General features: G+C 40.0%; 4 protein-coding genes and 4 non-coding genes across 10 annotated transcripts; 2 read left to right on the top strand and 6 right to left on the bottom strand.

The window, feature by feature from the left end:
• The first annotated feature begins 2 nt into the window (after positions 1-2).
• Positions 3-2,775, top strand: surf1 (SURF1 cytochrome c oxidase assembly factor). Its single transcript, XM_077011889.1, has 9 exons — positions 3-200; positions 467-536; positions 838-959; positions 1,037-1,119; positions 1,202-1,393; positions 1,489-1,561; positions 1,794-1,956; positions 2,287-2,368; positions 2,462-2,775. Exons 1-9 carry the CDS (start codon positions 138-140, stop codon positions 2,526-2,528), a joined length of 915 nt encoding a protein of 304 aa, XP_076868004.1. The 5' UTR covers positions 3-137; the 3' UTR covers positions 2,529-2,775.
• On the bottom strand, positions 2,769-5,763 carry rpl7a (ribosomal protein L7a). The gene is made up of 8 exons (XM_077011891.1): positions 5,745-5,763; positions 4,973-5,093; positions 4,581-4,730; positions 4,110-4,250; positions 3,781-3,860; positions 3,364-3,494; positions 3,101-3,170; positions 2,769-2,926 (listed from the first exon to the last, which is right to left on the bottom strand). The coding sequence occupies exons 1-8, from the start codon at positions 5,745-5,747 to the stop codon at positions 2,822-2,824; spliced, it is 801 nt and encodes a 266-aa protein (XP_076868006.1). The 5' UTR covers positions 5,748-5,763; the 3' UTR covers positions 2,769-2,821.
• Positions 3,242-3,313, bottom strand: LOC143519797 (small nucleolar RNA SNORD36). The gene has a single exon (XR_013132539.1). It is a non-coding gene; the product is annotated as a small nucleolar RNA SNORD36 (small nucleolar RNA).
• LOC143519798 (small nucleolar RNA SNORD36) lies at positions 3,631-3,703 on the bottom strand. The gene has a single exon (XR_013132540.1). It is a non-coding gene; the product is annotated as a small nucleolar RNA SNORD36 (small nucleolar RNA).
• Positions 4,384-4,456, bottom strand: LOC143519799 (small nucleolar RNA SNORD24). The gene has a single exon (XR_013132541.1). It is a non-coding gene; the product is annotated as a small nucleolar RNA SNORD24 (small nucleolar RNA).
• LOC143519800 (small nucleolar RNA SNORD24) lies at positions 4,814-4,886 on the bottom strand. Its single transcript, XR_013132542.1, has one exon. It is a non-coding gene; the product is annotated as a small nucleolar RNA SNORD24 (small nucleolar RNA).
• Positions 5,764-5,778: 15 nt separating the features above from the next.
• med22 (mediator complex subunit 22) lies at positions 5,779-10,390 on the top strand. Of its 3 annotated transcripts, none has more exons than XM_077011892.1 (5): positions 5,779-5,901; positions 6,204-6,353; positions 6,450-6,530; positions 6,797-7,005; positions 9,791-10,390. In XM_077011892.1, the coding sequence occupies exons 2-5, from the start codon at positions 6,225-6,227 to the stop codon at positions 9,966-9,968; spliced, it is 597 nt and encodes a 198-aa protein (XP_076868007.1). In that variant the 5' UTR covers positions 5,779-5,901; positions 6,204-6,224; the 3' UTR covers positions 9,969-10,390. The 3 variants fall into 3 exon arrangements, with proteins under 3 accessions (XP_076868007.1, XP_076868010.1, XP_076868008.1); XM_077011893.1 differs by having other exon boundaries at positions 5,804-5,895; XM_077011895.1 differs by lacking the exon at positions 9,791-10,390 and having other exon boundaries at positions 5,780-5,901; positions 6,797-9,219.
• Positions 10,391-10,466: 76 nt separating this feature from the next.
• Positions 10,467-14,126, bottom strand: c7h9orf78 (chromosome 7 C9orf78 homolog). Its single transcript, XM_077011890.1, has 9 exons — positions 13,907-14,126; positions 13,540-13,599; positions 13,299-13,350; positions 13,077-13,147; positions 12,884-12,961; positions 12,610-12,807; positions 12,314-12,450; positions 11,891-11,989; positions 10,467-11,422 (listed from the first exon to the last, which is right to left on the bottom strand). The coding sequence occupies exons 1-9, from the start codon at positions 13,984-13,986 to the stop codon at positions 11,328-11,330; spliced, it is 870 nt and encodes a 289-aa protein (XP_076868005.1). The 5' UTR covers positions 13,987-14,126; the 3' UTR covers positions 10,467-11,327.
• Between the last annotated feature and the right edge of the window lie 55 nt (positions 14,127-14,181).

Genomic DNA, 14,181 nt, shown 5'->3' with positions numbered 1-14,181 from the left:
GGGTTACAGTGAAAACATTCCCTCTTGAGCACACACTGCACTGAACTATGCAGACTAATTAATCTCATATTTATTTTCCACGACAGACACATAAACCAGAGGATTTGCAACACCAAATTTCAACATTTTGTGTGACCATGAGTAGCTTTAAGTTTATGCTGACATTATGTAATTACAGCCGTAGGATAATTCGAATCAACGTGAGTTCCTATTCAGATGATAAACATCTAGCTAACTAGCTTATTGGTTAAGAAGCTAACTAGTTAACCTAGCTAGGTTATGGTAGATAACTAACGTTATTAATCTTTACACAGTAATTAGGTTCAGCAGAGCTTTATTTTATGTATTACACCGTTGTTTTCGCATATTGTTTGTCAGTGGTCATTTGAGAGTAACCAGTATTGTCTTAACAAATCCTTCCGTGTTATATCATGTTATTTACTGTCACTGTTACTGTTATTTCTAGGCTCAGACGGTCACTACCAAGAGGAGTTTCTTCGACAGGTCGCGACGGGTCTTATTCAAACGCGAAGATGGTAAAAATATATATATGACTGATGTTCAGAATTCTCACCTTAAAATATTTTTGTCAAGGTTACCCGTTTTCGACTGGGATCAGAAATTCTTTGTATTAATTAAAGCAGGGCTGAAATGTGTTATGCATTTATTAGAGGGTTGTTCAAATTCAAATCTATTTAGTGATTTAGTCCTGCTAGCTTTGAAATGTATTTTCTAATTAAGAAATAGTATATTCTTTATCTGAATTCCTCCATAAGGAACACTAAAATGGACGACACCAAAGGTCTGTCTCTTAGTTCAGTCTGTTGTGTCTTGCAGTAAAACGTATTAATGTGAGTGGACAGTGCAGTTCTGCCCCCACACAGACAGAGAGAGACTCCTTTCTCAAGTGGTTCCTGCTTCTTATCCCTGTAACCACCTTTGGTCTTGGAACATGGCAGGTACACTCACTGATGTAATTATTCAGTCACACTAATCACAAGTGTTTGCTGCTAACAACATTCATGTGCATTTTTAGGTGAAGCGCAGGCAGTGGAAGTTGAAGCTGATCAAAGATCTCCACGATCTAACGACCACAGATCCCATTCCACTGCCCACTGAGTGCGTGCACTCTTCCAAACACTGCCAATTTTCATAATCATGCAGTGTGATCATGCAGTTTATGTGTGTGTGTGTGTCACAGTCTGGTGTCGGTGAAAGAGCTGGAGTACCGGCGTGTCAAGGTGCGTGGGAGGTTTGATCACTCTCAGGAGCTGTACATCTTGCCCCGCTCCCCAGTGGACCCAGAGAGGGAGACTCGTGAGGCGGGCAGACTGTCTTCCAGCGTGGACAGTGGCGCTAACGTCGTCACACCATTCTACTGCTCTGATCTGGGGTGTGTACATTCTCACTCGTGGAGCCTAACTTCTAAAGACCTGAAATCAAAGGACCATTTTATGATTTTTTTTTATTTATGTCTGTTTTTGTCAGGATTACCATCTTGGTGAACAGAGGTTATGTTCCCAGAAATAAAATTAGACCAGAAACCCGAATGAAGGGTCAGGTAAATAACAATTTTTTCCTGAATAAACGATAGTCTCACCATCTTAAAAGTGACAGTGTTCTGTCAAAAATGTTTCGATGCCTCATTATTATTTTTTTAACTTAATCATATTAGTTTCTATACATGAAATGGAGTTTTTTATCTACATACATGTTTCACCAGTATTTTACAGCTACAAAATCCTTGGTAGACTTGTTATACCTGCATTGTAATCACCCGTTCTGTTTGCAAGGTGAAAGAAGAAGTGGACCTGGTGGGTATTGTGCGACTGACAGAGCAACGCAAGCCTTTCGTCCCTCACAATGACACAGAGGCTAACCGATGGCACTACCGTGACCTGGAGGCCATGAGCAGGGCCACTGGTTCTGAGCAGATCTTCATCGATGCTGTTCTTGGTTAGCTGCTGCGCAATTACAATTTTATACGTGTGTATGTGTTATGTTCAAATCAGTCTTTTTACAAGGACTGTTCAAGTAGTAACAAGCTGCTTAGCAGGAAAGAATGTACAGGGATTCAAACCTGAAGAGCCTAGGCGAGTGGAGCAGGGTTCTCCTCCCTGATTGGTAATCATTTGAATGTATACCTGACAGAGAAATGATTAATGGAGACACAGTTGCTTCACTGTAAATACTGGGGTCCTCATTTATCTTTTAGTAAACCAGTCAGAGATGTGGAGCTGTCGGTAAGAATATAATAATTGGTAGAACTCCTGAATTTCCATGTAGAGAGCACAATACCAGGAGGACCAATAGGAGGACAGACAAGAGTATCAGTGCGCAATGAACACATGCAGTACGTCATCACATGGTGAGTCAGCAATTTATACTACAGCCATCAGATGTCAAGAGGCAAACTTCACCCAGGCATGAAGTTTCATTTCTTGCCTTTTTGTGCCTACAGGTATGGACTGTGTGCTGCTACTTCATACATGTGGTATGCCAAATTCATCAAGCTCATTACCCTATGAAAGAAATGGAGCAATGTGTCCCAAGTTTGATGTTCTACACCTTCATCTGCCCCAAACCTACAACTGGACAAGTATGGAACCTGGAGCAACATGTTCAGTTTTGTGCCTTTGAGAAACCTGTACAGCCAGGAAACACTGAAATGGTTGTTGCTAAATTCACTATAATGGAGGAATTCAGGGATTCTTATAGAAATACTGAAATGCTTGTTACCAGATAGCTACCAAATAAAATCACACCACCAATGTCTTTTTGTTTTATTGTTTTACTAATAAACAGACAGAAGTGTGCTACTTCAGCCCAGTTTGGTGGCCAGCTCCTTTGCCTTCGCCTTCTCGAGTTTAGCGATGCGAGCCGTAGACTTGGGACCCATGATGTTCCCACCCCAGTGACGACGGATCTGGCGGGAGAGAAAAGGTTCATTCAAGTTTAGATTTCAGTAGTAAAAAAAGTCAGACAATTGGCTTGGTTACCCTGTTAGATTTTAAAACTATAAGCCTTATTGAGAGGATTTGCAACAGCTTAAAAAAAAAAAAAAAAAAGTAAGTAAAACAGCAGCAGCTGATGAACCAACCTCCTCATATCTGTCATTGTAGTTGGTCTTGATGGCTTCCACCAGCTTGGCAAGAGCAGCTCTGTCCTCACTACAGGCAGGAAACTCATGATCATAAATCCGAACCATAAATTGTGAACGCTGGAATAATATGGCAACCTCTTTGCTCAGGGTTAAAAAGCTCATTTGAAACCACACGGTTGTTCAGGTGAAGAAATTCATACATCATAGCCAAAGAGGTATGCATGCAACTTGCGAGGTGGGAAATGCAGAAAGCCACTCACGGGTTGGTCTGTGTGAAGCAGACTGAGGTGCAGGTCTTTCTGTGCACTAGTCTGCCCAGTCTAGCCTTCCCCTTGACAATGCAGTAGGGGACACCCATCTTACGGCACAAAGCAGGCAGGAACACCACCAGCTACAACAAATGCAAGAGCCGATTACTGTATAGAACCCAAACCAATACTACGCAGCACTGACACTGCCATTCTTGGCACCGGCAAAATAAACCAGCTAGGTCAGTCTATTTGCATTTTTCACAGAAAAATGTGGTCGTTGCTCAGGGTTAAACACATTTTTTGGTCTTCATTATAAATTCAGGTGAAGAAATTCAAGACATCATAGCAGACGACCACATCACGATTTAACATCATGGCAGTTCCAACTGCCGACGAGATGGTTCTCAGAAGGACAAGTGCACGCACCTCGATTGGGTCCACATCATGGGCAATCACAACCAGCTGAGCCTTCTTGCTCTCCACCAGTGAGGTCACACTGTTCACACCTGAGATATGAAAGAAAGTGAGAACTTGGAACAATCCCCACTTACATTGACAAAATTTGGCAAATGAGCTTATCCAGAGCAAATTGCATATTTACCAGTATGACAGTAGTGCAAGATCTAATACTGTCCATCTTGTAACCCCCCATTTCTGACTGTTAAAGACGACTTCCTTTACAGTCCATCCTAACCTCACACATTACGCAGCCAAACCCCTGTGCAGAACCAGAGGGCAGAAGAACTGCTCCCCACCTGCGCGGAGGACGGGGGGCCTCTTGGTCGGGGTGTCTCCCTTCCCTGCCGCCTTCTGTTCAGCACGGGCCAGCAGCCTGCGCTTCTTCTCCTGCTTGGTCTCGGGCCGATACTTGTGCGCCAGTTTGAACAGCTGGGTAGCTGGAGAACAGACAAACGGCCCTTTAAACACACAGACTATGTGCTTTGTACACGTCAGATTACACAGATTAAACCAGCAGCAAAAGCACAAATATTTGTACCAATTTTATAGGAATTATAGGGACATGTATAGTGCATCAGTGATCTTGGTGGAAAAGTGTCAACACTGTTTATTAAGATAGCAAATATTCTTCACATCATCTGCACAGCTTTAACATGTCAGAATTTGTAGGATACTGCTCAACAGATGCTTCAATACACAGAATTGTATCTAGTTTCTAATTGGGCCCTTAAGCCCAAGTGCTGGACTGGAAACAAGAAGTCTCTTACCAGTCTGGCGGTCCAGTGCCTGGGTGAACTGGTTGATCGCAGGGGGGACCTTCAGGCGCTTGTACAGGATGGACCTCTGGCGCTGCAGGCGAACATACCGTGGCCATTTTACAAACCGGGTCAGATCCCGTTTTGGCTGGATGTCCTGACCTAGTGGGCGCGGAGAGTTTGAGAACACCGTTATAAGGCTACAAATGATCTGCACACAATCCACATAAAAGACTTTGTCAGGGTGCATCAGCGATCTTGGTGGAAGATTGTCTGCATCGCTGGTAAGATAGCAAATATTCGTTAACATCATCTGCACCACTTTAAATGCAATTGGACCAACTTTTGACCTTGGACTTGAACAGGATGTTGGACACGAATCCAATAACTCAATCGCCACTCACCAATGCCATAGTTCTTCGGCCTCTTTTCGAACAGGGGGTTCACGACTTTTTTGACCTCATGCTTCTTGGCTACAGAAGGGGCAGGTGCCACCTTCTTCCCCTTAGCCTTCTTCCCTTTAGGCTATGGAAGGAAGAAAACACTTATAAACGGCGTTGTACACAAAATCGACAAAACGTTGCTAGGATAGAAGGATTTAGTTATATCCCACAAAATATCAAGTCAGTCAACTACTCGCTGCAAAGAAGTATTTATTACGACAGCAAGTATCTACGATAAATAACCTACTCCATTCTCCTGGCAAGGCTACTCAAAGATGAATGTCTCCAGCTAAGCTACAGCTACTTAGCCGGCAAGACAGCCAGTTAGCTAGCTGCTCCGTCTCGTTGCCAATAGATGGCCTAGCAAATTTACGAAGCAAATTAATTTCAGAAATAAAATTTTAACTATTTGAATGAATTCTCTACTTATCATAACCCAAGCCTGCAGACAGCCAATGCTGAACCTTAATGGGTGTCTTGCGCCAACACGTATAAGACCAGTTATAATTCACAAGCTACTGATATGGCGCCGCAGAGTACGAGCAACATCAGGCGAAAGGCTAATATTTTTAAAGTTGCAATTTTTAGTTCATATTAATAATGGCTAGCAAAATACGTATGCTTAATCTACTTTCTATGCGTATTACTTCACAGTAAATATTCAACGTTAAACAAGAGATGTTACAGGATTTAAAAAGCGCTTGTTCCCTAGTCAGTAAAAATAGACCCTCACCATGTTGGTTCGGACAGAAAGGAAGAGGAGAGGATTGTGGGTAATTTAAGGGCTACGACGTTTGGAAATTACGTCATCAGAAATGGACAGAACAAAAAAGACAAAAAAAAGAAGCGGTTTCTATGCACAACAGTGTGCCTATATAATGCACGTATGTGTAAGTTTAAGTTTACATTTATTTTCTTGAGTTTAGTTTTTTCGTATCTTAGGGACATAAGAAATGAGCGTGTTACTACTCTAGCTTTGTAACGGTCGTTTCGCGTAGAAATAGTATCAACATGCCACTTCTTGTTTGGTTTAGGTTTGCTAGTTGTAGAGCTACATAGCACGCTAGCTACCTGCAGGATTAACACTGCACTGTACACCCGATTGGTCCTGAGTATGACTATCAGTTGAACTGTAGATTTACATCTGTAAGATTTGCAGGACATTGGCTCTAACTTGTGTTCCTGTTATCAGTGAGGTGATTGCACGGTGCGGATGAGTATGGCTACACAGCGGGTGCTCCCTCAAAGTAAAGAGACGCTTCTTCAGAACTACAACAAGAGACTTAAAGATGACATCAGGTCCATATTGGACAACTTCACGGAGATAATCAAAACTGCCAAGGTAGTTATAAATGTTAGAATTATCAGTTGATTAATTTTGGTATTTTGAGTAAGCAACTTCTGCAGAGGCGAAAAATACAATTAATCATTTATGCAGGTAGAGGATGAAACTCAGGTCTCAAGGGCAACGCAAGCCGAGCAGGACCACTATGAAATGCACGTTAGAGCCGCCAACATCGTAAGAACTCTTATTGTCCTTAATTATCTTTTCCTATATTGTATTGCTTGGTTGGAAACTCAGTTTATAACGCTGTAATAAAAATATATTAATAAATAATAACTAAAAAAATAAACATTAATCACTCTTGTATTGGATGTTTATTGCTTAGTAAAATGTGTGTGTATAAAATATATTTGATTTGATTTGATTTAATTTTTGGGTGTGTGTGTGTGTGTGTGTGTGTGTGTGTGTGTGTGTGTGTGTGTGTGTGTGTGTGAAATCAGGTGCGTGCTGGTGAGTCCCTAATGAAGCTCGTCTCTGATCTGAAGCAGTTCCTGATTCTGAACGATTTTCCGTCGGTAAACGAGGCCATTAGCGTGCGTAACCAGCAGCTGCGTGCGCTGCAAGAGGAATGCGACAAGAAGCTGATCTCTCTGCGCGATGAGATCGCCATCGACCTGTACGAGCTCGAGGAAGAGTATTACTCATCCAGGTACAAATAGATTCCCCCCAGAGAGCCCTAATACCTGTAGCCAAGTTTCCTATACACACACATATATATTCGCGCAATACATACGTGCCTAAAGCAAAACATTTCCCCGATAAAACCTGTTAACCTCAGAAAGCGTTCCAGACCCATCTGTGGCCAGTGAAACTAGCATGTTGTACTCTTGCACAAATACTACAATTTCATGTACATATCACAGTGATACTCAGTGCTACACAGTGATACTACAGTCAATACTACAATACAGTGAAATCTTAATTGTGACCAATAATTATATCAGAATATAAATGACCCAAAAGAATAGTAGAGTGCAATCTGTTTTTAGATATTAGACCATTCACCATACCTGCTTAAGATATGAACATGTACCAAAGTTATAACATAAATTTGAATATCCTTAAAGGAATCAATGAAGTCAGTCTGATGCACTGAAATGGAGCACAAAGTGCCTTTTAAAGGAGATTTTAGTATATTCAAGGTAAAGTTTTTATAGCTCTGAAGGGAGGGTAAACACTTACCATAAATATATATGTAGTGGTAATTTACAGGTTATAGTGATTCTATGTTGTCTTTAATATTGACATTTTGATACATTTGAGACATTTTATATATGTTATGGTGATGGATTGGACAAATAGATGTTGTAGTCCACCAAGAGAGTTATTTATAAACTGAAATCAGGAGGTTCAAACCAAAACACTTTTACAAAGTTTAGGCCTGTCCCGATCCGATCCAAATATCGCCGCCGATATTTGCAAAAAATGCGTATCTGTATCGGATTGGCAGGCATGAGAAAATGCCGATCCAGACTCCCGATCCAGTTTTTTTTTTAAGTCCGACCTGCACCCATTTAGATAATCCATTCCAGTTTTTGCTGTGTTTTCGCCAGCAAGAGTAAAATCCGGTTTTTTTTTCCAGCACACCTTCAGTACACGAGCATAGCGTCTCCCCAATTTAGCTCAGCGACATCTCTTAACCCAGTGGTTCCCAAAGTGGGGGGGGGGGTGGGGGGGGGGGGCACGGAGTTTGGAAGTAAAACGTGTCCATATAGGGGGGTGTGTGTAGGGGGGGCGCAAAAATATTCTCATCTACTAAAGAGGGGCACGGCAGAAAAAGTTTGGGAACCACTGTCCTAACCATTAAGACGGCCATGTAAATTTGATGTTATGTGGGATTATTTTACCTTAAAGGACGACAAAGACGAAGAGGTAGAGTGCAACATATGCCACAGTAAATTCAAGCATGGTGGTAAAGCTGTAAGAACTTTTAATACAATCAATCTAATTAAACATTTAGCGAAATACCACCATAAACAACACGAAGAGTTTCTAAAGAAAACCGAAGACAAAAAGGTCCTACACAACTAACACTGGCAGAAATGTTTGCGAAGCGTGACAAACTGCCACTTTTTAAAATACAATTTACAATATTATTTGCACTTATGGCTTTTTAAGCCTTGGTTTACTGATGCCATTTCTGTTTATTTATTATTTTGTCTATTTTGAGTTTATTAATTGCTAAATAAACAGGTCAGTTTCTCCTTACCAACCATTGTATATTATTCAAACGCACCTAATTCAGCTGGCTACTTGTTATCAAGAGTAAAACGCTTTTCAACATGAGTTTGACAACAAAGTAAGTTGGCTAAATAACTAAACTTTAATACATGCTCGGATAGGCCGGTATCGGATCGGAAGTGCAAATAAATATTGGTATCGGATCAGACGTTCAAAAAGCTGGATCGGGACATCCTTAACAAAGTTACAAAACTGTTGGGTTTTTGGGGGACAAATTATTGTAATTTGATGGTTTGTATTCAATTTTGTTAAAACAATATCTTGACTTAAATTAGCAATACTCTACAAATGTTATGTATAAAATGTTAGAGATTGTAACTTTGTCTTGGTAAGATAATATTAATGAAAATATTTGTAATTTTATACATTTTAAATATAATTTGCACTGGTAAAACCCATAATGTTAAATTTATCCTTTCTTTTTTAAGCAGTGATGACTTTTTTCATCATCAGTTCTTGTATAGACTGGAAACAACATTGTATCACTACATTTTATACAGAATAGCTTAAGCCTAAGCTAAGGTCACTGTTCAAAATGTATTGGAATGTATTACATTTCCCTTCCACACACAGGCTATTTGGTCATTATTAACTTTACAAATAAAACAGAGGAAAGAGAACAGCTTTAGTGTCCTTTTATTTGGGCTTCCCAGGACATTCAATTATTTAATCTCTTTCTCTCTGCTTTAGACTTCTGAATTCTTTGCTGTTCTGAGCTTTTGCTTCTGTCAGCTAAGCAGTAATGCCATAAAAACATTTAATAAGCTGTACAATAGCACATGAGAAAGTTGTTAATCACTCAAGACTGCAGAAAACATGACTACTATGAGCTTAGATTTAGGAATGATCTTTTGGGTTCTAGCTAGTAAACCTAGATATAGTTACAATTATATTCTTTATGTTTTTGTCAAGGCTTAGGGTTTCATTAGCATTCATTTGGTCCAGTCCCATATACGCATAGATTGAACTGCTTCTGTCTTTTAACCGTTCTATTGCTTTCTGTCTCTTGTGCTTAACTTTTGTTCTGTGTGTTTGTGTATGGTCCCCTTACATTTATATTTTGAGTCTTTAAGGTTATCTATGCATTGTTATAGAATAAGCCTTACTGAAAGTAGATCTTTTTAGAAGGGAAGGAGCACGGGCCTGCTGTTCGGTGTGCATGTGAGTAATGTGTGTGTGTGTAACGTTTCTAGTTGTGGACAGTGGGACGGTGTTGAGTTGCCACTCTGTGAGGCGTTTCGCCGTCGGGACAGTTGGGGGTCACCCGCAACGACCTCCGATCCCTCACAAACCAGCTCAGAAGATTCGGAACGACCTGTTGCCCAGGATACGATCAACGGCCACGGAGGTGGCACAAATGAGCAAGCATAAAAAAAACAATAATAAAAGCACAGAGCATTCGTTTCAGATTGATCACAACTCACTGGCTACCATGAGCTCTGCTCTTCATGTTGTCATGAAAGAAAAACTGCAGTCGAAATATAATCTCAAATAATCCATGAGCCAAATATAAAAACCCAACACTGAGTTTCTACACTTCTACCGATACCGCTTTGTGTCCAACTACTGTACATTCCTTTCTCTGACCTCAGTATTATGAAGTGTTTGTTTTTCTGCCCACCAAGAATATTAGCCATTTATACTATATATTTTTTATTTTTAACACATGGATTTATCTTGCTACTTAAGCAAATATCTTATAATTCATGTATACTTTCATTGAAATACAACTTGACACTAAAGATTTTACTTCATCAGTAGTTACATCCATAAATAAAGTTCATTTTAAGTAAGTAATGTGAAGTTCCATCAATAAGTCAAAATGACTCTCAATTCTGTTTAGCTGTTGATGTAGGAGACGATATGAAATGCACTGTTGTAGAAATTTATTTTAAAAAACAATACAATTTCTGAAAGCTGCTACACTAAATACATACATCAGCTCTGCATATTGAAGTAGAACAATTCAGAAAAAATTCATTCACATCATAATATAATTTAAAGGTGCAGTATGTAGCATAAACCATATAAACTAGACAGTCATCCTGTTCAAACTATATAAGCCAGAGGTCTTCAATCCTAGACCCTGCATCAAATTTCCAGACATGGATGTTGTGAACGCTAGTAGTTAAACAGAATTACCCTGGTTTCATGATACCTAATACGTGAGGGTGAATGATTCAAAACACCTGCATTGTATGATATAAACCAATCAGCAGTGAGTAAACGTACAAGACTGTAATTTGGGTTTACGGTCCAGACCTCAGAGAGCTGCATGTCAGTACAGCTCTTATTAAAAGCTCACAAATGTAGAAAACAACTACTCTTGTATTGAAGTTAGTAGCGGTTGTTTTTAATTAAATTCTAAGTAATGTACCTTTACGTTAAGCGGAAAGAAACTTGATGCTATGAACATTCAGCATGCCCAATGAACTTGTACATTACAAATTATTATGTGTATATTTACAAGTTGGAAAAATGGACATCATGGTAACAACTTTTACGTTGAAGAGTGCAGACTGGAGAATAGTTCCCAACAATAACAATCAGAAGATGTACAGCGAATTTGTCTGGATAAACAGCACTATTTAGAAGTGTTTGCTGAAGACCATTCTGTCACAGCTCCATGACTGGTATCATACTTCAGCTAATGAACACACTGAAGATTCACAGCTGCTCACTGGCAGTCAAATGTAGCATCACAGAGTTCAAAGAGTCACAGAGTTCAAATCAGTATCTTCGGTTCATTTTCTTAAACTTCTCGTAGTGGTAGTCATCTGTGGCCTTCTCATTGTTTGGTCTTTTGCGGTAGTTGGGTGGTGATTCTAGGAGGGAAATGAACAGTATAACAGTTTATAACAGGAACATCATGAATTATTAAATGACTCTCCATAATGTATTGCTAGACACCAAATGAACAGAGACTGGAAGAAAATGTACCAAAAATGTCAGTTATGCATATGCACTCAATTATTCTAGAAAACATTTATAAACAAAGGAACTGACACACAAACCTGGAAAAAAATTATCCAGTCTGGTCAAAACTTAAAATACGTTGGCTGTGTTTTGTATGTGAAATATAACAATGAAAAGGCTCTCTTTGTAATCAATTGCTCTATTGTATTTTATTCAGTCTCTATAGTTAAAGTGTAGACTCTATAGTTTGTCTAACTAATAGGAGTAGTATGTGTCATTATAGCCATTGCAACTTCAGATTTAAAGAGTGGTGGAAGATCAGACACTAAGGCGTGTGTGAAGCTGTCCCACTGTTCAGTGTGCACTTTGACTCTTACTCTCCGGTGCTGGTTTTTCTGTGTCTCCTACACGCAATGGCCTGGCTTTAGGCTCCTCTCTGTGACGTCTGTGGGGTGCGTTCACATCTTCATGGTAGACTGAAGAGGGAGACAATGTAAGCTACTGCATCATAACTAAATTGAGAAAAAGACTAACTTGACAGTACTTTTATTATTAAATAAATATAGTATTATTCAAGCTCATCAAAAGTATGTTCATGTCCACATTTTTAACTATTTGTAGATATAAAAATATTTAAGTATAACAAAGTGCTGTTTGAGTGTTATAAACACAATGTTGCAAATACATTAGAGCTATACGTTTACTTACACACACACACACACACACACACACACACAGTGCGAGTATATCGAAGAGCGTATGGACGTGAGTGGGGACGTGTTGGAGCACTGAGCACTCACAGCGGTTGTGCTGGACGTAGTTCACGGCGATGTTGGTGGGGACGAAGGAGGTGCCGTTGTCTTTCTTCTTGTTCCTCTGCTCAGCCATCAGCTTCGCTTTGGCTTCTTCTGTACTGATGATGTTTTTTATCTTCGCACTGAAGCACGGGACACAAAAAGGCACATTAGAATACATTTATAAAGGTTTAAGCTACATGTGATACACATTTGTCTTAAACTCACAATCTTTCGATTCTGACAACCTGTGAATGAACAAAACAGTATTTCAGCATTACAGGTAAATATTCAAGACTCACTCAATTCCCAGGTCCACTTCCGGGATGCCGCTGAGCATCTGATTGGACAACATCTCTTCTGTCTTCTTGGCAGAGTTTACACGGATGTTCTCCGGCAACTCATACAGAAGGTCCTCTGCATTCTTCACCTTCACCTTCTGTTCCTCTGCCTCTACCAATCCCTTCTTTTTCTTCAGCTCTGTTTCAATGTACTTCATCCTGAATGGATGGAAACCATTTCAGTAATAGAACAGCAAAAGCAACAGCGGAGTGTGAGTCAGTTGAACATACATACATATCTGCATCTTCATCTCTTCTGTTCGTCTCCGCAGAGAAAGAGGTCCCCAGGTTCAGGTCGTCTTCATCCTCGATCCTAGATGGGGGAGTGGGGACAGCCATGTTAATATACATTTACTTCCATGATGGGTGGCAAAACAAAAGCCTGAAGACCAACTGCTTGAAAGCAGTTTTTCTATGTAGGTACTTGCCTATCTCTGTTTCTGTCCTTAACTTTCTTCATGTCCACGACACCTCCGGTCTTAAGTTTAAATGGATCATCCTAAAACACAAAGAGAGAGAGAGAGAGAGAGCGCTCAACCACCTCACCACTGACACATTATCAAGCATAAACGATACATTTACACACAACAACCAAAAAACACAGACCACCAAACGTAAAACTGATGCATTCATACATAAAGTACGCATACCTCTATCTCCGCCTCTAATGGTAGCTTCTCTCCAACCAACAACGATACTAAACTGTAATAAAAAGATCAACCGATGTCAATACATTATTTTGCTCGAACTGCGTAACCCCGTCGCACATATTAACATTTTTAAGTAAGTGGTACATGCCATATCCATGAACCACTGTCGAAAAGGTTTAATTTACCGTTTTAAGGTTAACGTTATATTAGCTTAGGCTTGCTTTTTCGATGTGTTTCCTACCTCACGCCGCTCTGTCTCTTCCGCAAACTTTGGAGCTCTTTTGCTTCATCCAGTTTTGCTCTGTGGTCGAATTTATTAAAACAAACACCAGAGAGAATAACACACGATCACTTTGTGTCAGTGCGATCTTCTCAATGAGCTAATTAACCAGATCTAACTAACTCATCTAGATTTTTGTAGTTACGCACCACATTTTGGCTGACTTTGTTAGCTACGTCGCTAGCTTGCAAAATGTAATTAGCAAAACTTGGAAAGTAATTAGCTAACCTAATTAACTTAGCTAACAAGGTTAGTTAGCTAGCAGTTATAGATTATAGTTATAGCAGTTTTAGATTATTGATTGTAGCAGTTATTTAAAGCTTGCCACCTGACTTCAGCAGTTACATCGTCTGATTCATCTTCATCTGAAGACTCTTTCCTTCTCCTGAAATTCTTCCCGGCTGGCATGATTAGGCTAGATGTTGGATTTCTCGAAGGTTCTTCAAACTTTAGCCGTTAGCTAGATAGGTTAACGTTTCCTGCAGCAGTTTGTATGCGTTACGATAACAATGTCCGCCTTGGTGCCGCTTCCCCCAAAACAACGGCGTGCACATTTGGTTCCGCATGAGTCTCGTTCCCCCCAAACTAACTGATCCTGGGTCT

Source organism: Brachyhypopomus gauderio, chromosome 7, assembly GCF_052324685.1.
Source record: "Brachyhypopomus gauderio isolate BG-103 chromosome 7, BGAUD_0.2, whole genome shotgun sequence".
Lineage (NCBI taxonomy): Eukaryota > Metazoa > Chordata > Actinopteri > Gymnotiformes > Hypopomidae > Brachyhypopomus > Brachyhypopomus gauderio.
The sequence above is the reverse complement of the archived record's forward strand: the minus strand, read 5'-3'. Positions and strand labels throughout refer to the sequence as shown.